Source organism: Bos grunniens, chromosome 11 (genome assembly GCF_055505025.1).
Source record: "Bos grunniens cultivar Pamir isolate PY7600 chromosome 11, Bosgru_T2T1.0, whole genome shotgun sequence".
NCBI lineage: Eukaryota > Metazoa > Chordata > Mammalia > Artiodactyla > Bovidae > Bos > Bos grunniens.
In genome coordinates this window covers 11,987,238-12,009,535 of record NC_141175.1, presented here as the reverse complement: position 1 = coordinate 12,009,535, position 22,298 = coordinate 11,987,238, and the positions used below count along the sequence as shown (strand labels likewise).

At 52.5% G+C, this 22,298-nt stretch overlaps 1 protein-coding gene across 2 annotated transcripts in view; it reads left to right on the top strand.

Annotated features, from left to right (window-relative positions):
- The window catches only part of OLFML2A (olfactomedin like 2A), a 28,630-nt gene extending 10,066 nt beyond the window's left edge, over positions 1 to 18,564 (top strand). For both annotated transcript variants that reach the window (XM_086325241.1, XM_086325242.1), the window contains exons 3-8: positions 4,315 to 4,422; positions 7,262 to 7,471; positions 9,527 to 9,773; positions 11,922 to 12,146; positions 13,212 to 13,397; positions 14,286 to 18,564. In XM_086325241.1, the coding sequence (XP_086181367.1) occupies positions 4,315 to 4,422; positions 7,262 to 7,471; positions 9,527 to 9,773; positions 11,922 to 12,146; positions 13,212 to 13,397; positions 14,286 to 14,890 (1,581 nt within the window). In that variant the 3' untranslated portion in view covers positions 14,891 to 18,564. The remainder of the gene's footprint in view (positions 1 to 4,314; positions 4,423 to 7,261; positions 7,472 to 9,526; positions 9,774 to 11,921; positions 12,147 to 13,211; positions 13,398 to 14,285) is intronic.
- Positions 18,565 to 22,298: the final 3,734 nt, after the last annotated feature.

Genomic DNA, 22,298 nt, shown 5'->3' with positions numbered 1-22,298 from the left:
CTCTTAGCCCGGAGCTATCCCATAGGCCTTTCAGTGCACAGCAGCCATGGGATTTTTTATTCAGCCTTAGAGGACTAGAGTGGGGCAGTGGTGGGATTAACCCAACAGGTGGGATTGCAGGAAGAGCCCAGAGAAGATACTCTGCCTCCTCGACACCTTAGGAGCAAAAGTGAGGGCCTGAGAGGTACCCAGAGAGCCCCAAGAGAAGCCATGGCAGAGGCAGTACAAGACAGGGCTGAGGCCTCTCCTATTTGGTGTGGCTCCGCCTTCCTCCGTGGGTTTCCCCCACCATCCCAGGAGAAGAGGTTAGGAGAAGCCACTGTGGAGGACAACAGAGCATACCCACCTGTACCTGCACCTTGTCTCTACCTCAACCCTTCCCCTCAAGCTAAGAACTGCAGCTGTTACTTGACCTTAGTTGCATGGCTCCGAGGAAGAAGAATGGGATTCTAGATCCCCTTTCTTGGGAAGGTTGGCTGCAGGGAGGAGCAGTGTTTCTCACCTCTTCACTCCCTTTCCTTCTGGACATGAACTAGATGTGGCCCCACCCTTGAGAAATCCCAGTCCTTTGGGGACACAGCTCCTGATCCCAATAATGGCTAGGTAGTCAGTGCTAGACCAAGCAACATCCCAGGGGCTGTGGTAGTCCTGAGGAGGAGGTAACATTAGAACTGGGCATTGAGGGATGTGTAGGAGTCCCTCAGGCAGAGCAGCAATAAAGACAGGCTAGGTGAGAGTAAGTAGAGTGGGTATGACCCAGGGTGCCTCCTCACCTTTGTCTGTCCCAGCCTTACTAGCCACCGGTCAGTTCCATATTGTGCTTCTCAAACTGTATGTGGTGAAAGACCAGTTTTTTAAAAATCTGTCAAGAGTCAATATTTTGTAAAATACTATAAAATTAGTTGTTAGACAAATGAAATGGAATATAAACAAAAACACTAAATACAAGTCCAGTGTTGGATTAGTAGGGTCCACAGATACAAAATTTCTCTGTCGAACGGCTCTGAAATTTTATGAAAGTCTACTCTTGCTTTGTGTAATTACTTAATCACAGACTGGTAATGAGCAGCTTGGACTGGGAATGGTGCTGGTCTGCAGACCACACTTTGAGTAGCTCAGCTCAAACACGCCATGTGTCTTCACACCTTCAGCTCTTTGCACGAGCTGTTCCCTTGGCCTGGAATGTCTGTCTCCGGCCATCGTTGCTCAATTTGCGCTTGTCCTTCAGAGTTCAGTTCAGACTTCCTCCTGACAGACTTTATCAACCCACACCCACTCCCAGACAAGTCAGTGCCCCGCCGTCAGTGACCTGGGCACCTGTGTGTGTTTCCGTCTGTGTTTCCTGATCCGGACACCTCTGTGTCACTCTGCACTCCTTGACAGCCTAAGAAGGATCACGGAAGCTCTTGTCTGTATTGTCATCACTGTCCTTAATGCCTGGGCCACAGTGAGCATTTGCTGAGGCCAAAGAAGATGGCAGGGGCAGATCGAAGAGACCTTGAGTGCCAAGCTTAGCAGATTAGAAGCCCCACCTGGGCAGTGGGGAGCCACAGCGAGCCATCTGGCAGGGGAGTGACCCATGGTCAAAGTTGTGCTTCAGGAAGCCAGTTTTGGTGGCCTTGAAGGCAACAGAAATGAAGCTGGGAGGTCCCTTTTAGCCTCCTGGAATGGTACTCATCACTGATATTCATGAAGCCCTTGCTATGCACCCACTCTGAGCTGAGCCCTGTCCAGACTGTGCTGCTGTGCACCATACCCCTGCTGCCCGCCTCCCAGAGAGAAGCTGAGACCCAGGAGCGTCTAGTTCTGAAACTGCACAGTTCTGAAACTGAACTCCACAGAGCCCTGGGGGTACCACGCAACCCTTCCAAGGCTGAACAAGGTTGTGGGGAAGCAGAGGAGGCTCAGGGCCCTTTTCCTGCTTCCACCAGAGTCCCCCTTTTTCTGTTTTCGAGATCAGAGTCTACTCAGAGAAGAACTGCCTGGCTTAAAACAGCTTGAACACCCCTGGGAGAGTGGGAGTAAAACTGTTGGAAACAGCTGGCCAAGGCCAAACAGGAGCGCCGGCCTGCTCAGGCCCTGAGAATGCATACAGGGGGTGGACTGGAGGAACTGCCCACTAGAGGCAAGGGAAAGCTGATTTCCCAACTGGCCCTTTGTGCCAAGGTTTCCCTGACAGTCTCACTGGCATCCTGGCCATCTGGAGGGAAGGGTCATGTCCTGATGAGGTGTGACGGAGAGGGGATGGAGTTGGGCAGCTGAGGGGAGAGCCGCGAACTGGGTGAGGGAGACGTGGCATCTGCTACTGACTGGTTGTGCAAGCCCCTCCCTATCTCTTGGCCTCAGTTTCCCCATTTGAACCCAGACAGGCACAGTAAAGCATGATGGGAAAGAGGTTTTGGTTTATACCAATCTGGGCTCTGCTTCTGGCTCCACCATTTAACAGCTGGGGGCCTTGGCTTCACCTCTCTAAGCAGCAGCTTCCCGATCTGCACGACCGAGATAAAAGACCTCCAAACCTTATCACAGGTCAGGTGCCCAGAAGCAGACTCTTGTGCAGATGACTTATTATGAAAGGGCTCCCAGGAGGAACTGATACTGAAGCAGATGAAGCAGCAGGAGGACTGGGGAGGGAGGGGGAAGGGAAGGAGCCCAGTAGGGGCATGGTTTCAGGCCAAGTGCCAGCCCCAGCCGCAGGGGACGCTGGAGTATGAGTGGCAGCTCACTTGTCCTGCGTGGCTAGGATTCTGACTTCTAGATGTCCACACCAGTCAGCCCTTGCCTGCAGACTGCCCCAGGAGGACACACACTCCCAAACACTTTGAGGGGCAAAGTGGCTCTTTGAAGAGAGTCACAGATACAGGCTGTTAAAAGGTAGGCATGTGGAAGCCAGGGTTGGGCACGAGAAACAGAAGCAGGGATCCAGGGGGTGTGGATAGAGCTCCTTCGGTGTCCACTGCTCCACTGTCCTCGGGGTTGTCATGGATTAAGTGAAGTGGTTCATTCAGGCCCCGACACAGCGCCTGCCATATGTGAAATATGCTTAGTCGTGTCCAACTCTTTGTGACCCCATCAACTGCAGCACGCCAGGCTTCCCTGTCCTTCACTATCTCCTGGAACTTGCTCAAACTCATGTCCATTGAGTCGGTGATGTCATCCAACCATCTAATCCTCTGTCATTCCCTTCTCCTCCTGCCTTCAATCTTTCCCAGCATCAGGGTCTTTTCCATGAGTCGGCTATTCGCATCAGGTCACCAAAGTACTGGAGCTTCAGCCTCAGCATCAGTCCTTCCAATGAATATTCAGGGTTGATTTCCTTTAGGATGGACTGGTTTGATCTCCTTGCAGTCCAAGGGACTCTCAAGAGTCTTCTCCAGCACCACAATTCAAAAGCATCAATTCTTCGGCACTCAGCCTTCTTTATGGTCCATCTCTTACATCCATACATGACTACTGGAAAAACCATAGCTTTGACTATACGGACCTTTGTGGCAAAGTGATATCTCTGCTTTTTAATATGTTGTCTAGGTTGGTCATAGCTTTTCTTTCAAGGAACAAGCATCTTTTAATTTTATGGCTGCAGTCACCATCCACAGTGATTTTAGAACCCAAGAAAATAAAGTCTCTCACTGTTTCCATTTTTTCCCCATCTATTTGCCATGACGTGATGGGACCAGCGGAGAAGGCAATGGCACCCCACTCCAGTACTCTTGCCTGGGAAATCCCATGGACGGAGGAGCCTGGTAGGCTACAGTCCATGGGGTCGCTGAGAGTTGGACACGACTGAGCGACTTCACTTTCATGCATTGGAGAAGGAAATGGCGACCCACTCCAGTGTTCTTGCCTGGAGAATCCCAGGGACAGAGGAGCCTGGTGGGCTTCCATCTATGGGGTCGCACAGAGTTGGACACGACTGATGTGACTTAGCAGCAGCAGCAGCAGCAGCAGCAGATGGGACCAGCTGCCATGATCTTAGTTTTTTGAATGTTAAGTTTTAAGCCAGTTTTTTCACTCTCCTCTTTCACCTTCATCAAGAGGCTCTTTAGTTCCTCTTTGCTTTCTGTCATCAGCTACGTATCTGAGGTTATTGATATTTCTCCCTGCAATCTTGATTTCAGCTTGTGCTTCATCCATGCCAGCATTTCACATGATGTACTCTGCATACAAGTTAAATAAGCAGGGTGACAATATACAACCTTGACGTACTGTTTTCCCAATTTTGAACCAGCTCATTGTCCCATGTCCAGTTCTAACTGCACTTCTTGTCCTGCCGCGTGCTCTGCCTTTTCCCTAACTCTCACCCTTCCCCGGCAGCTGCAGTCCATGGTGGATCTCCTGGAGGGCACCTTGTACAGCATGGACCTCATGAAAGTGCACGCCTACGTCCACAAGGTGGCTTCCCAGATGAACACATTAGAAGAGGTAAGGGCAGAGCTCAAGCCAGTGGCCAGGCTGCTGCCTGGGCAGTTCTGTCTGGACGCTGGTGGCTATAGGAAGCTGGATTCCAGGAGGGAGCTGGACAAGGAGATGCAGGCCACAGGGTTCCGCCTTTGAGCAGGAGATCCGACTGGGCCTCGAGGGCCCACAGGAAGCTGGAGGCCTGGGTGGAGAAACTGAGGCGCCTACTAGTTGTGTGAAAGGGGTGTGGAGGGGGCTGGAACCTGTAGCCACCCTCAGTTCACCAAGACCAGGGCACAAGTCTGGGGCGGCCATTCATATGAAACACGAGTGTTGTGAAGGACTGGCCAAGCCTCCTGGGGCCAGGCCCAAGGCAGCATGGCTGTTCAAGGACCCACCTACCTGGAGACCGAGGTGCTAAGTGTCTTCTCCTGCTCAGGGCAAATGTGCCGGAGGGCTGGTGGGTGGTTGACACCGCCCCCTGAGACAGGGACAGAGCTGAGCGGGCGTGGAGGTTCAGGCCTGAGGTTTGCATCTCTGCTGGCACAGCCTGGCCTCCGCCTTTTCCTGCATCCGGTCTGTGCTGGGCTGCTGAGAGCACGGGGATATGCAGCTGCCAGCAGGGGTGTGAGGGGCTTCCTTTCCCGGCTTCCTTTCCAGCGGGAGGGGGCACCTGGGCATCCTGTGCCCCACAAGGGGAGATTAACCTCTTGTGTGCATGCGTGCTAAGTCATTTCAGTCATGTCCAAAGGTTTGCAACCCTATGGACCATAGCCTGCCAGGCTCCTCTGTCCATGGGATTCTCCAGGCAAGAATACTGGAGTGGGTTGCCATTTCCTTCTCCAGGGGATCTTCCCCACCCAGGGATGAACCCGGGTCTCCCGCATTGCATGCAGGTTCTTTACCACTAGCACCACCTGGAAAGCCCCTATTAACCCCTACGAACCCCAAAGTCCAGGGTCACTTAACTATTCGAAGATTATTTGGTGAGTATCTCTTTTGTGCCAGCACGGGAGAAAGATAATAACAGTTGTTGAATTTCTCCTGTGCCCAGGATTTCCTGTGCATAGTGCGTGCCAGGCCCTCCTGTTGTTGGTTCTACAGTTCTGCTTTGACCTTTCTTTCCTCTTGTAATCTTAGGAAATGTTAACTCACTTCACATAACTGTGAGCCAGGCAATCTGGAGGAGCCAGACAATGATTTCCGCAGCCAGGAAGAAATGATTTTTAAATTATCTTCTGTTTTGCATTATCTTTGCTTTGCTTCTGTTCACTAAGTGATAGCTGTGGAAAACAAAAGAAGTTTTTTGCTAACACTGGGAGGAGACAGAAAGAACAGCCTCAGGAGGAGCTGGCTTCCTCTGCCTAAGGGAAAAACATCACAGGAGGGACTGACCTCCTGTGATGTCAGGCAGCACTTTGGAGTCCCAGCTTCCCTCTGCTTTCTTCCCTTATACCAGTGGTTCTCAGCCCTATGTGATTTTGCTCCCCAGGGGACAGCTGGTGTATCTGGAACCATTTCTGGTTGTCACAATTTGGGGGAAGTGGGTGGCGGATGCTGTTGGTTCTAGTGGGGCAGTGGTTGGGATGCTGCTAAACATCCCACAATGCAGGACAGTCCCACAACACACAAATGTCAATAGTGCTGAGGTTGAAAAAGCTGCCTTACATGGTTTGCCTCCGTCTTCTCTGTGATCCAGGTGGGAGTGGGGCTGTGTGTGTGTATGTTAGTCGCTCAGTCCTGTCTGACTCTTTGTGACCCCATGGACTGTAGCCCACCAGGCTCCTCTGTCCATGGAATTCTCAAGGCAAGAATACTGGAGTGGTTTGCCATTCCCTTCTCCAGGGGATCTTCCCAAGCTAGGGATGAAACCTGGGTCTCCTGCATTGCAGGCAGATTTTTTACCATCTGAAAAACCAAGGAAGCCTGTGGGGCTAGGGGCTGCTAAAGCCAGGCAATGTCCGCAGCAGGCGGGAGACAACGAGGCAGGGCAGGAGAAGCAGAGTAGGGGTAAAGATGGGGCTTGGTGCTGCGGGTGGAGCCAACAAGACCCAGGAGAAAAGTTGGAGACTTGGAGACTAGGAAGGGATCAGAGGCCATAGCAAAACCCCAATGAGTTTATGTTTATTTTATGAAAAGGGAATATTTATGTATTACTTGTGAATTTAAAAGGTATTTTTAAAGTAGCAAAAGATGGGTAGCACCTTAAAAGATGGATCCATAAGGGACTAGCTAAATACATTTTGGTCCATCCAGACAGTGGCCGGCCATGTGGTCCATAGAAGGTGTAAGAAGCACTATATACAGAGATGTGCAAGAATTCCCCAAACAGACTCAAGGGAGAAAGCAAAGTGGAAACGAAGGAAGCAAGGGAGGAAAGGAGGGAGGGAGGAAGAAGAGGAATTCCCTCACAGTCCGGTGGTTAGGACCCTGAGCTTTCACTGCCAAGGCTTCGATCCCCGCCAGGGTTCAGTGTCTGATGGGGGTTCAGTATCTGAAGTAAGATCCTGCAAGCCATGCAGCATGGCCAAGAAAAACAAAAGAAAAAAGAAGGCCATCACAATTAACCCAGAAACAGGTGGATGGGAGACATAGATTTTCTATCCATTTATATCCTTTAATTTAGTACTATGAACATGTTTTCTGTTTGTTCATTCATGCAGTTTTTAAATTAAAGTTAATAACCACAGGGTCTCGAGCAGCATGCTTTATTTCACTGCTGCTCTTGGGTGCCGCCCCACCCATTCCTCTGGGCCCTGGGTTGGGAGACTGGGTTGGCAAAGCCTGATGGCAGAAGCCGGGGTGTGCCCCAGGGTGGGAGACAGCCCAGGGACTGGAAAGACCTCAAGTCCCGCCCCTACAGAGCATCAAGGCCAACCTGAGCCGGGAGAACGAGGTGGTGAGGGAGAGCATGCGCCACTTCAGCGAGCAGCTGAGGCACTATGAGAACCACTCAGCCATCATGATGAGCATCAAGAAGGAGCTCTCCAGCCTGGGCCTCCAGCTGCTGCAGAAGGACGCGGCCACCGCACCCGCCGCCGCCCCAGCCCCCGGCGCCGGCAGCAAGGCTCAGGTGAGACCAGGCTCTGGTGACGGGACCAGAGGTGGGTGGGCTGGGAGCACAGCGTGCCGGGACCTCGGCCCTGAGGGCCAGCTGGGTCATGGGTTGGGGTCATAGGTTGGGGCTGAGGGCTGGCCCAGTGGGAGAGTCCCTGGCAGGGTGGGGGCAAGGGGGTGCCTGCTGCGCAGTAAGCAGTCAACACAGGTGAGCTGGGAGCAGACATGGGGCTCCTGAGCCAGGCGTTTGGCGGTATTCTCATTCCTGGTTCCAAACTAGCAGGGACAAGGTTGCAGAGGTGACCCTCCCTGCCTAGTCCCGGGGGAACCAGGTCACCTGCAGCACAACCACTTGAAACTTCATCTGCTGTGGCTGGGCCCCTGGCTGCATCAGTTCTGGTAGGGGGTGGGGGCAGGGGGTGTATGTGGGCAATGCCTCCGGGACCCGAGCCAACTAATACCACTTCTTCATGCAACCAATTGATCGTGGGGTGGAGACCTCCTGCAGCAAACACCCAGCCTTCCATCTTCAAACTCAGCTCCCAAAGTGAGCAAAGGCACTGCTTTTGTCACCAGGCAGAGCCATCCATGGCATATAACACACCTTTGGGCAAATTTGAAAAACGCCCTCCTCTAGCCAGACAGATTGCAGAAAAGGCTCTCACCACTGGTCAGATAAATTAGAAGGGGGAGGGACCTCGCTGCTGGTCCAGTGGATAAAACTCAGCTCCCAATGTAGTGGGCTCGGGTTCCATGCCTGGCTGGGGAACTAAGATCCCATATACTGCAACTAAGCTCAAGGACAGCAACTGCTAAGTCCTTGCACAGCAGTGAAGACCCAGGGCAACCAAAACAAGTTAAAAAAAAAAAGGGGGGGGCCTCTTTGGGTGGATAAATTATCTGAAGGCTCCTTCCTATGACCAACACACACCAGGATGTGTGCCTTGGCAGATGGAGCACAGACTAGACTTTACTTCCATTCGCTCCTTTGACCAGTCACCACGTGCAGGACACAGCCCCCACCGCTCCCACAGCAGCCTCGTTTTCTAGTGAGTGGGGTAAGAAGGCAGCTGACTTCTTCACAGACATGGTCTCAGCGAAGCCCACAACGACCTGCAAGGGCGGATGCTCATTGCCGGTTTGGCAGATGAGGAAACATGGAGCAGGGTCACTGGGAGAAGGTGGCCTTGATGGAACCCAGGCCTGTGTGACGGCCAAGCCCACTCTCTTCCCCTCCACCCCTCAGCCTCCCGTGCTGACATTTTGATGATGGGACCATCTGTGTCTGCAGCAAGGACCACATAGATGCTGATAAAGCAGGGAGGAAGCCCGGTGCCTTGGCCCAGAGCTGGCTTCCTGCTCATTCCGTGCCAGTTCCAGAGCTGGAATGAGTCCTGTTGGGGCAGTGGCACAGAAAGTCTAGATACCGTCCTTGCTGTATCTCCTGGAGATCCTGCCTAACAATGGGTAATGTCACAGGCCCAGTGTTCGCGTGCCAAGCCAGCATCAGAGGCGTTTAAAAGGAAGCCAAAATAACAGAATTCTTAAAATATTAGAAACAGCATGCCCTAAGGTCAATGCCCTGGTGACCAACCATCCCAGTCTGCCCAGGACTGAAGGGTTTCCCAGGATACGGGACTTTCAGTGCTAACTGGGAAAATTCCAGGCACACTGAGATGAATTGGTCAGGAGGGCCTGAGAACCTCTCCCGGCTCACACACAAAGACCAGTGAGTGAGAGAGACGGATGGGAAGCTGACCTCCCCGGGGAACTGACCATTGCAGTCTACCCCCCAGGCAGAGTGAACAGGAATTGGTAAGTGGAACAGGATCTAACCTATTAGACTGGGCTTCAAGCCTACCGGGGAGCTAGAGAGCTAAGTAGGGAAACCAAGGCACACCCTGGTCATGGATATCACCACGATGGGAGGAGAGATGTGAATTCAGGAGCTCCTGGGACACAGGGCCTGGAGCCACCTGACTGCTACCAGCCCCCAAATGCTGAGCCTCCCTGACCCCCTGAAACATCCCTTCTACCACCCTCCAAGTCTGAGACTCCCCTTCTCCCCCAGGACACAGCTGGAGGGAAAGGCAAAGAAAACAACAAATACAGCAGCGTGCAGAAGAGCTTTGTCGACAAGGGCCTCTCGAAACCTCCTAAGGAGAAGCTGCTGAAGGTGGAGAGGCTGAAGAAGGAGGGCAAAGGCAGATTCCCCCAGCCCACAGCCAAGCCCCGGGCCCTGGCCCAGCAGCAGGCCGTGATCCGAGGCATCACCTACTACAAGGCAGGCAGGAAAGACACGACCGAGCCCATGGCTGGTGAGTTGGAGGAAGACGGGAACCTTGGGGAGTAGGAGTCCTACAGGGACCCAGGATCTCTTGTGTGAACTGCCCCAGACCTCAACTCCGTGGTTTACCTGTTGGTGCCCTTTGCTCATCCACACAATGGGATAACCCCGTCCTGGGGTTGCTGGGTGGGGATGAAACGATAAAATCAACGCGAAGCACCCCTGCAGTATTTCTAGCTGTCTCCACTCTCACTGGACTTTTCCTCCTTCCTTGAAAGATTTGCTGAAAGTTCACTATGTGTGTGCTGTATCTTCCAGACATTCTGCCTTACATGAAGCTCATAGTCTAGTGGGGAAAAGCACACGCATAACTAAGCAGCTGCCTCTGGTGGCGGGGAGAACGCAGGGGCCGGGCCAGGGTTCTGGGAAGTGCCCCGGGGCCTCTGCGGCACCTCCCATGCCCAGATTGGCATTGGAGTGAATGGCCTCTCCAGCACATCCCACTCTGTTCCCCCCAAAGAAGAGCCCACAGACTCTGGTCTCTTTCTTAAAGCTCCCTACCAGATCACGGTGAAGCGCAACGAAATAATTAATCGAAAAACAAGAGACGAAAGTTCCAAGAGTTCCCAGATTTCTGGGCCATCCCCACTGGTGTGGTCCTGATTCTCCCTCTGAGCTCCTCCCCAGATGCCTGCTCTCCTCTGATGTCCCTGAGAGGTGTCCCCAGCCTGCTTCCCCTTCCTGGGTCCTGCTGATCACCTCCTCCACTGAGGCTTTCTGCCTAGCCCATGCCCAAGGGGGCCAGGAGTGGAACTGTGAGGGACCAGTCTCCCAAGAGCCCCTCAGTTCTTGGTTTCTCAGATCTCAGGGGCCTCTTCTCCCAGCTCCTGGTGCCAGCTGTCAGCTCTGAGTCCTGCCAGTTCAGCCTGGCCACCGTGTAAAGCCGCTGACCCCTGGCCAGGGCCCTGCCCATGAACAGCTGCAGGCATCTGACTCTTCCAGTGAGGCCTGTGGGAACAAGCCCTGCCCTGGCTGGGTGCCAAGGTTGGGCCCGGCTGAGGCCTGCTGGCCAGAGGGTGTGCCTTCATTCCCTAGAGACCCCAGGGGCTGCTCCCCAGTGGGGCCTGGCTACACCCTGAGCAAAGGGGAAGCCCAGCAGGAAGAGACAAGGTAGAAGTCACATGAGCCTCAGGACATCTCTGGGAGCCCTGCCACTACAGCAACGACAGCACGATTCCTCTGTCTCTGGTATCACAGCTTTGAATCCTTGCACACATGCTGTCGCAGTTGATCCAGGAGAGGAAACAAGTTCGGAGAGGTGAAGTGACCACCTCCAGGTTTTGCAGCGAGTTAATGGGACTAGAGCCCAGAAGCTGAAGGATTTTCGTTCCCTGCTCTGTGCCACGGAGTCTTACTGCTTTCCCTGCCCATTCCAACTATTTCCCTGACCCCAGCCATTCCAACCCAGGGGAGCGCAGGTCAGGGATGACCGGAGAGGGCCCCAACCAGTGCTATGGAGCTGAAGAAGTTCCGGTCAGTACAGCCCATGCCAGCAGGGGTGGAAGAAGAAGGGAGGGCAAGCAAGCTGAGAGATGGGAGTTAGGAGATGAACAAGGGGACAGAGACCTGGGGTCCAGAGGGGATGGGAAGCTGGCCACACCTGGCCTGCCCTACCTGCGGTGTCAAATCCCGGATGAGAGACTAGAGGGTGGGTCCAGACAAAGACAACGTCTGTAACATGGGAGCAGGGCTTTCTGCCTCCGGAGATTGGATCCAGGAAATGAAAACACTGGTACAAAGTGTTTCTTTAGGAGGGAAAGGGGTCTCAGGTCCGGCGCCTCACATTTGCCAGGATCTGTGCAAATGTCTCCTATACATTTTTCTCTAATCCATACAACAGCTTGACGTGGTAGACCTCACGACTCTCATTTCACAGAAGGGGAAGCTGAGGCCCACTGAGGCAGGGGACTAGACCGAGGCCACTCGCCTGAGGGGCTTACAGCCAGTCTGCCGACCAGGAAGCCCTCTCCACTTCCTACTTTGCAAGGCTTTTCACTCTTCAGGGGCCAGCCCCTCCTCTCCCCCATGGCCCCAGTGCTGGCAGCCCGGTGGGCCTGGGGAGGATCCCGGGCAGTGGTGGGTGCTGCTCGGATGTGAACACGGGGTCTTCTCTCCACAGACAACGCCCTCAAGGGCACTTCCTGGCTGGAGCAGCTGCCGCCCAGGGTGGAGGGCCGGCCACCAGAGCCCAACTCGGCAGAGCATGAGGAGGCTGCGCCCCAGGCCCCTGAGGGAGCAGATTTGGCCCCTGGCACCCCTGCCTCGGATCCCACCCCCACCCCCACCCCCACCACCAGTCCCCTGCCCACCGAGCCACCCCCACGCCCGGAAGTCCCCAGTCAAGGTGAGTAAGCCTCACGGGTCAGCAACTACTGCCCGTAGGCCAAATACAACCTGCAGCCTGCTTTTGTACAGCCCTTGAGCTAAGAATAATTTTTACATATTTTAAGGGTTGTTTAAAAAAAAAGAAAATGAAACAGAAATATGTGGTCTGGAAAGTCTAAAATGTTGGCTATCTGATCTTTGTAGGAAAAGCCTGACTACATTTACAGGGAAACAGATAGTGTTCTCAGCAAATTCTTCTTAAAACATCACCTAGAATCCCATCATCAAATCCAGCAACTATTTTTACTTCCCAATTTCTTCTGTCCAGTCTCTGGCCCTGTTTTTTATGTTCATGTTTGTAGTTTCAGCTCATATCTTAGGTAGAAATCTTCCTAATTAAGTCATTGAGCCCATCCTTCTGGAGGGCATCTTGGCTGCCTGTGATAACAAGCCTTAAAACCATCCCCTACTTTGGTCCATGTGCATCCCACTTCTAGGAATCTTTTCCTAAAGGATTCATCAGATATGTGGACAGCAGCTACAGCTTAACTGGTTTCCTTGTGGTCTATTTCTAATGTCGGAAAACTGAAAATAATCTCAAAGTCTAACTGAGGGGATTGGTTAAATTAATTCAGTGGCACAGTTGTCTGGCGGTCTGGTGGAACCTTGAAATCACATCATTAAAAGGCCATTTAATGATGTGAGAGATTGCTCAGTGGAGGGAAAAAACAGGATACATAAAACTGTATATTCAGAAGAATGATGGTGCTTTTTAAGTATTTCTGCATGACTGTACATGCAGAGAAAATAAGAAAAGGAAGGAAATACAACATGTTTAAACTTTTCTTTGAATAACAGAATTTTGAATGATTTTTATTTTCTGCCTTTTCCTTTTCTGAATATTCTGTTTTCTACAATGAGGGGACATTGCTTTGATTATGAAGAAAGAAAAAATAATAATAATGCTACAAACAAAATCTCAGAGGGGATTTAAGAAAGATTCAGGTAACATTCCCAGGACTGTTGCTTTGGCTCAGGGCCTGTGGGTGTGTGTATCAAATGCTGCGCCCCTCGCTCCCCACAGGCAGAGAGGCGAGCTGTGAGGGCACCCTCCGGGCCGTGGACCCCCCTGTGAGACACCACAGCTATGGGCGCCATGAGGGAGCCTGGATGAAGGACCCCGCTGCCAGGGATGACAGGATCTATGTCACCAACTACTACTATGGAAACAGCCTGGTGGAATTCCGCAACCTGGAAAACTTCAAGCAAGGTGGGGGACCCCTGAGACGGGAAGGGGGGGCAGGTCTGGGGAGCCTAGAGAGGGTTCCCCTGGAGACATGGCCCTTGTTTGCCTTGTGGTATCCTGTGGTCCAGGCTTCCCCAGCCTGGCCTAGCCCTGACTGGTCAGCCACCCCATGAAGGGGAGTCTAGGGGCACCCCCTAAGTGGAAACTCTGAGTACTGTTACCCTTGACAGTAAATGACACTCGCGAGGGCAAGACCACGTCCATCTTGTTTGCAGCACTTGCTGAGTGCTTATTATGTGCTAATCACCTGTGTGTATCAACTCATGGTATCTCCATAACTCCACGAGGTGGGGGGTTATCACCCTGTCTTACAGGTTAGCAGAACCCCAGGCCTTACTGGAGCTTCAGGTCTGGACAGGGAAGGGCAGAAATTTTGTTATCACATCTGGAACATGATGGGGAGAAAGGGTCAGTTAGACATGACCTGCCCTCCAGAAATGCACAATCTGATGTGTGTGGCAAAAGCTTTAAGAAACAACTTGGATATGGTGCTCGAGGGAGGCCTTGGGGCTGTGGGAGCCCAGCCTGGAGACCAGGGAAGACTTCCCAGAGGATGTGATGCTGAGGCATTCCCCAGGCAGACAGGATGGGAAATGGCAGTCTAGGCAGCAAGAAGGGCATGGGCAAATGCCCTGGTATCATCCTGGCCTATGCTGGTCCACAACTGGTAACCTTGAACCCTCTGAGCCCCCATTTGCTCCATGGCAAATGGGACAATGTCTTGAAGGGGCGAGATAACTGGCCCAGCCCCAGGCCCACAGTTCACTCCGTTTCCATTGCTTGCTGGTCCCTGGGATCAGTTGAGGCTTTTTCCCAGAGGCTCTGGTGTAACCATCTGCCCCCTGCACGCAGGCCGTTGGAGTAACATGTACAAGCTGCCCTACAACTGGATCGGCACAGGCCACGTGGTGTACCAGGGCGCCTTCTACTACAACCGCGCCTTCACCAAGAACATCATCAAGTATGACCTGCGGCAGCGCTTCGTGGCCTCCTGGGCGCTGCTGCCGGACGTGGTGTACGAGGACACCACGCCCTGGAAGTGGCGCGGCCACTCGGACATCGACTTCGCCGTGGACGAGAGTGGCCTGTGGGTCATCTACCCCGCCGTGGATGACCGCGACGAGGCGCAGTCCGAGGTGATCGTGCTGAGCCGCCTGGACCCCGGCGACCTGTCAGTGCAACGCGAGACCACGTGGAAGACGCGGCTGCGGCGGAACTCCTACGGGAACTGCTTCCTGGTGTGCGGCATCCTGTACGCCGTGGACACGTACAACCAGCGGGAGGGCCATGTGGCCTACGCCTTCGATACGCACACGGGCACCGATGCCCGCCTGCAGCTGCCCTTTCTCAATGAGCACGCCTACACCACCCAGATCGACTACAACCCCAAGGAGCGGGTGCTCTACGCCTGGGACAACGGCCACCAGCTCACCTACACCCTCCATTTCGTGGTCTGAATGGGAACCTGGGGTCACAGGAGAGGAGTGGCCATGGGCATGGGGGCTCTCCACAGAGACTCCTGCAAGGGACTCCCTCAGCAAATATTTACTGGGGGCCAGGCCCAGGGATAAGTGCTAGGCAGGGGGCTTAGCAAGGATCAACCTTCCTTAGCACCCAGTGGAGTAATAATCGCTTCCACCTGCAGAATACTGTCAAGAGCTTCACGTGCACTAACCCGCTTAATCTTGACACCCTTGGAGGTAGAGGCAGTTAAGCCCATTTAACAGATGAGGAGACTGAGGCCTCAGTCTGGATCAGGCTAGCCCACTTTACAAATGAGACCTGACCATGCTCTCCCCTACCTCCAACCCTCTCCCCTCTCCCCTGGTTTTTCTTGTCCTCTCACGTCTGTCTCCCTTCCCAGGGGCTACGTGAAACCTTTGGGACCAACACACTAGTGTTGGGTGGAGGCCGGCTCTGCATGCCATTCCAGGCCCCTGTTCTGACTGAGCTGCTGGTGGCCCTGGGGCTTTGGACCCTTTGGCTAATGTCCTTGCTCCTTGCCTTTGGCCAGCCCCCCATCCCCACCCGCTGTCTGACCGCATTCCAAACCTCCACAGTCACCCAGCCACTGAACAGAAACCACACCCCAAGAAAAAAATACCAGCCCCCCTTCCAAGACCCCCTCCCTCTGTACTCATTTTTATTTTCTCTTATTCTTCATCAGCGCCGTCATTTGTTTCTGAGACAGCAGCTGAGAAGGCTGCAGGCAGCTGCCTGCCAGCGCGACTCTACCAGAGTGGGGAACTGGGCCAGGCCCTGGGGCTCCCTCTCCACCCAGAAGTGCTGACTCCAGCCACATACCCAGGCTGTGGGACCTCTCCCCACTACCTCCCAGAGCCTTTGGGCCGGGGTCCACCTTGTCCTTTCTCTATGGGCTTTTGAACCCACAACCTATGTGTACTCAGGGATACTCCAGGTCTGCCGTGAGCAAGACCCTAAGCCTGAGGCTGGGCAGTACCAGGCTGAAACAGGTTTCCTCTTTCTTGGCAGTCCTAACCTGGTCTTTAGGTGAGCTGGCCTGGGAGACGGTGGGGAGGCTGAGAGCTGGACAGCCAGCACAGAGGAGGTTTTGGACCTTCTGGTGGCAGGGAAGAGCCAGGGAGTGGAAGCTGGGAGGGAAGGAGAAAGGGGTCTGTGGGTCAGGCTTTTCCTGGCTTCAGAGATATTGGGGCCAGGGTGCCCGGAGTCCAACTTGGGGCTGAAAATGCACAGGTGGGCTCCCCTGAGCCTCAGTCCTGGGCAACCCAGAGGATCAGACCTTCATGTCTGTCCCTATATGCTTTGAACAACATTTTTAGAGCTGGAAGAAGTTCTCCAGCCTGACTCCTTGCATCAACAAAGGAGAAAGGGCTCAGGGCCACTCGGGGAACGGGACACAGCCGACCTCCCTCCAGAAGGGCTTTGTCCAAATCCTTTATTCTCCAGGCTTGGAGGCACTAGGCCGTAGACCACCCAGCACCCAAGCCATCCCAACACGTTTGAAGGGTATTTACAGCTGATCTCGACACAACCCCAGACCCTGCTGCTTTCATTCAGTCCCCATGCCAGCTCCCAGGTGTCTGTGTATATGCCATGTTGGGAAATTCAGCTGCATACCCTGGAGTGTAAGGAAATGCATTTTGTGCAGAATACACTTCTTTCAGACATTGTCAGGTGACGTTATTTTGTTTAAGCTGTAACTCACCCCCGAAATAAAGGGGAATGATGACGCCCAGCCGAGCCAGGCCTGACTCATAGTAGCAGACTCATCCAGGCGCCCCCACCCAGCGAAACTCCAAGGGCTGAGCATACAGACTCTTTGGGGGCTGCAAGTCCCAGCACTTCCCTTGGCCCTGGGTGTGGGTCTTAGAAGACTCAGTGCTTTGTGATATCACAGCCCAACCATGTGAGAAGTGTTCAGGCTCCTCTCTTCCCATTAGTCTTAGAAAAGGGCAAGTTAAAATGGACCGATTTTGAAAAAGGACAAGCAAAATGGCTTTCTCGGGGACAGGATGCTGGTTGCAGCCTCTAAACTTTCACTGATCCCCTTCTGCTTTCAGGTCCTTGTATGTGGGTTACGTTGTAGGTACAATTATTTTCCTCATTTTACAGGTAGTCAGACTGGCGCCCAGAGAAGTTAAGTGGAGGCAGTTAAGTGGAAAGCCAGGTTTCCAAATCAGGTAATATGCCGTGAACATCAACAGTGGGCTAAGAAAGTCATATGTTTATCTTCACAACAGTGGAAGGTATATACTCTGTGTGTGCCCATTTTACAGATGCAAAAACTGAGGTGAAGGGACTTACCAAAGCAAGCAGTTTACTCTGTAGCAGAGTCAGGTTTTCACAGCTGGTTAGTACGTGTTTTTTGTCAATTGTGTATCTCTCTCACAGCAGCTCCAGAATTAGTGCTTGTTTCTTTTAAACCAGTGTAGCCAAGCCATGAATTGCATCTGCATAGGAGACCCAAGAAGGAGGTTGGGGTCCGCTCATAAAGAGCCTTGAATGCCAAACCAAAGAGCGACTCCCTCCAATCATGTTTGGAATGAAGTCGAGTATAAAGGAAAGGAAAGGAAATTCTAAGACAATTGGATTTTGTTTTATCAGTGACGGGAGGCAGGGAAGAACTTTTTTGGTGGGATTTACTATGTTTGACGGCAGGTACTTAAAGGAGAGAGCCAGCTTTTCCTGCCGACCTCGCTGTGAAGGCAAAGGAAGCCGTCTCTGGTGTTTCTGAACAACATGACACAGGAAGGGGCTTTGACTGCTACCTTTGATTCCTCGTGAGAGAGTTCTAGGCCTTAATATTTAATTTGCTCTGTCTGGGGAGAAAAGAAGGAGGCCTCTGCCTTGGGAGGCAGCCCTAAAGGTAAGGCTCAGGGGGTGGGATGGGGTTTCCTGGGAATGACTTGAGGGCTTCTGAAAGCCGGTTTGTTCTAAAACATCTTTTCCTCCTTGACGACATTGGAAACCACTCTGGTGACAGGAGGACCAGGCCCAGGATGGTTGTCAGGGAGCCCTGGGTAAGGAAGGGTTGGGAAGTCCTAGGTTCGAATCCAGCTGTGCTTCTCACAGGCTTCACATTCGGGCAGGGTAGGGACTATCAGAGGGGACAGATGTCAACTCCTTTTTATGGCTGAAGACTTGCAGTTTAGTGAGGACACAGGGCAGCTGGGGGCCCAAGCAGTGCCCTCCGAGAGCTAGAAGGCGCCTTTACCTACAGTACCACTAATGCACCCAGGAACCCCATGGATGGCATTACTTTTCCCCATTACAGGGGATGAACCTCAAGTTCAAAAAGGTTAAGCAACCTGCTCAGGGTCACGAATCTAACAAGAAGTATAGTCAAGAGTTGAACCAGTTCTGTTTTTACACCAAAGCCCAAAACTAACTGTTGTTAAGAATTTTGTAACCAGTCCGTTTTCTTCTTTGCTTTGGCTACTGGGAAGCTTAAAGTTGAACTTGAGATTATTTTTAACAGTCGCTGTATTGAGTCTCCTACTGGACTCTGGCTTCATTCTAGCTTTCTGCTTTTGCCTTTACCCCAATCTCTTTATTATATTGTATTTTATCTATTTTTGTAAATTGCCACAGTATCTTTTTTTGCACCAAGGTGGACTGTACCGAAATAAATACATGATCAAAAGTTTGATTTATAAGTCTTGATTAAATGTTATGATCTGCATCCTTACTGTAACACAGACATTTAATAACTTTAAAACAATACTTTAGATTGCTATGAGAATTGGCCTAGTTACTGGAAACTGATCTGGAAAATGAACTAGGGCAGAAGAACCCAAGTCAGGCTGAAAACCAGGGCCTTCCCAGGGGAGAGGAGAAGCAAGCCATTCCCAAAGGTACAGACATCACCTGCAGCCCCACCTTTAGCTGCAGAGAGAGAGAATCCCAGATCAGGGGACATGGGGCTGAAGGGAAGGGAAGAACAAAAAGAAATGTTTTCCTGGGAAAAAGGCAGTATTGTGGAATCGGGGAGGGGACCCTTGAGCATCACTGACTGATGTTTCTCAAACTTCAGTCATCCACGTGACTTGTGTCACATTTCCCTTTACCATCTTCAGTATGCTTTATTATTTCTTTTTTCGATCATTTCATTCTTTTTACTAATTTTATTTCAAAGGGAAGCTTTATAAGCTGTTAGCGAAAATGAAAACAAAAAAATCTTAAAAAAATCTTTTTAGGGATGAACTTTCTTACAATAGTAAAAGATAGCCAGTGACCACAAACACAAGGATCAGAATGTGATGCTGAGAACACGCAGTCTCGCCAGACACCGTGCCTGTGAAGCAGGCCCAAGGTCTTTGTGTAAAAAGTAAGATTAGCAAATGTTCAGGAGATGTAAAGGGCAAACGAGCAGAATGGGGACATGTCCTTGATGTAATCAGAGGGATGAGATTGAAAGAGAATAGCTTCTCCCATATGACTTAATGGCCTTCACATGGTGGCTTAGGTACCTCCAAGGAGCAATCAAACCACCGATGGGTGATTTGGATTTAGACTGGCTTCCCAAACACACACATACACGCACTTGTTCAGCCCGTTCCCCACAGGACAGACAAGTCAGAAGCACAGTGCCGCTCCTGCCACGGCAGAGGCTGACGGGGACACGTCCCTGTCACCACTCAGACCCCACTGGGCCCGAGCCTAGTCCCAAGCAAGCCAAACATGGCTGGGTTTTAGGTAATCTGGACCATGACCTCCCACTCTGGCTCCTCACCAGCACCAGTCCCATCTGTTCTCCGCCCCATCCTCCCCCAACTTTGCATCAGCTTTGCGTTACTCTCCCCAGGACGGTGGTCCCTGCACCTGCGCATGGCCGCCTCCCTCTGGTCATTCAAGTCTCAGCTTCCCCAGGGAAACCGTCCCTCAATGCTGAGTTTAAAGTTGTTCCCATCACAAACTTCCTTGTATCTTCACTGGCAGGTATTTATTAGTGTTCCTTCTTCAGGCCTATCTCCTGTCCCTGGAGTCTGAGTACTATGAAAGCAGAACTTGCTCTCTTCTTGTTGATCAGCACCCAGGAGACCCCAACAAATGTCTGCAAATAACTGAGTGATCCATCTCAGAACCTAGAGTCAGGTTCCAGGCAGGAATCTCTAGAGTGTAATCTCAGATCATTAAGGTTGGAGAGCAGATGGGATATTTCCAGTAATTCTCTCCATCCTGAAGTTCTATGAAAATGAGAAAACCCATCTTCAGGGGAAAATACCTGCCTAAACACTCCACCCTGGTCTGCAGCCAGACACTTGGCCAGCAAAGAAAGCTGTGGTGTTTCTGTCGTCTGTGGCAATAACACTCACATGCCAGACACGCAGCTCTGAACCCCAGTTTAGTGTTCAGGGCAGCTCAGTGGCCCACAGAAGCAAGAGACTGTAGAGCTCAGTGGGCTTGGGGGCCAGACTGACTTATCTCTGACCCTTACCAGCTTGCCTGACAAGTCTTGTGCAGTTTTATAAACCCTGAACGTGATGCCCCATACACTGTGGGCATTCAGGAGGCAGTAACTCCTGTTAGCATTGTGACCAGTTAATTCCCTGCTCAGAGGATCTGCCAGCTCTTCCAGCAGAGAGCTGTGGGGCATCCAATGTGATTGATGTCTGTGTGCCAGCCTTGGGGGCACCATGCTGAGCAAGTCTCACTCCTCCCCTTGGGAACCTGCTGGGAGGTATGGAAGCTTTTCGTAGACGCATCACGTGGTGTACTTGGTGCTTTGAGAACCAAGAGTCTTTAGGGGCTCTCTGTGCCTTGCCAAGGAGTGGGGCCTGCTCCTGGAGCCATGGAGGTGCCAACACCTCCCAACCTACCTCCCGGTCAGAGAGTGAAGAGCCTCCTCTGGTCCCTTTTTGATGCTCTCCTCAAAGGGGATGACCTTCTCCTGCCCTCTAGATTTTTTCACTAGGACTTCAAGCCCTAGAATTTCCCCTTCACCGAGTGGAGAAGGAAGAAATAACAATAACCGTCTATAGGAACTACACCGGCCGGGTGTGTGCTCCGTGCCAGGCTCAGTTGCCGAGTCTATAGCATCATCTCATTGAATCCTCCCCGTGACCCCACAGAATAGGTACTTTTGCTGTCCACGCTTCACAAATGGGGAGACTGGGGCACCGACTGCTGTGTAAATTGTTCAAGGTCACACAGCCATGAGGACTGAGCTGCAGCACCACCCCCTCAAAACACCACACTGGTGGTTGTCGCACCCGGCTCCCAGGACGTCTCTGGTGGTCCAGTGGCTAAGACTCTGTGCCACCAATGCAGGGGGCCTGGGTTCAATCCCTGGCCAGGGAATTAGGTTCTACATGCCACAACTAAAAGATCTCACATGCCACAACAAAAATCAAAGATCTTGCGTGACCCAAATAAGAGCTGGCACAGCCAAATAAATATAAATATATACGTACATAAAAAGCTTTGAGAAAAAAATCCAGTTCCCATCAGAATCACTGCTGGTGCCCGGGTGCTACCCCAGACCATGGTCCCTGGGGGCGAGGACTGAGACCTTCCCAGAAGATTGTGCCATGGGTGTTGGGGGCCCCCTTGTCCTTCACTCTCCCATTGCTCAGAAGGGGCACCCCAAGAGTGATGGGGTGGATCTGTCAGTTGCCAGGCTGCACCTATGAAAGCACCCTCCTCCGGCTGCCCCAGAAGAACAGCAGAGGGAGCAGGCCTTCGCCTGGCATGTGGGCCATTTCTCCCCAACAGGGCGACTATGAGTGGGGGTGGGGTTCCTGGGGCACAGAGCACAAAGACACCCTCTGCCCCCAGGCAGTGCCCAGATGCTACCCTACCCACCGGGTCCAGTCTGAACTCTGCCCACATCTGGGGCCAGTCCCTCAAGCCCCTACATTCCAACAGGGACTCTGTGAGGCAGAACAGACAGGGCTTTCAGGATGCCTGCCTGCCAGGGGGTATGAATTATTACCGAGAATTATCTGCCATGAGCTCAGGGTGCCATTTCACGTGCCAGAGGTTGGCTGCCCTGCCCTGGCCCTGGCTGCTTGGCTCCGGGGCCCTCATTCCAACTGTGCAAGGACAGAAACTTTATTCTCTCCCATGGCAAGAGGCCTCCTCCCCTCACCATCTGTGCAGCACCCCCTCAGCGATCCCCACACCCCCACCCAGGGGCCAGGGCCCCCCTTCTCCATGGCTCAACACAGAGCAGATTAGATAGGGTGATTCCAAAGAAAAGTTTCCCAGGTCTTTTTAAGCCAGGGATTTTATTGACAGGGAAAGTCATTGTTACCAAAATGTCCCATCCCAACCTGGCCTGGCTGTTTTGCACGAGGCCTTGATGGACTCGAACAGCTGCTGCAGCTGCAACAAGCTTCTAGCAGAAGGACCCGAGGCTGTGGGGGCCAGACAGCCCTTGAT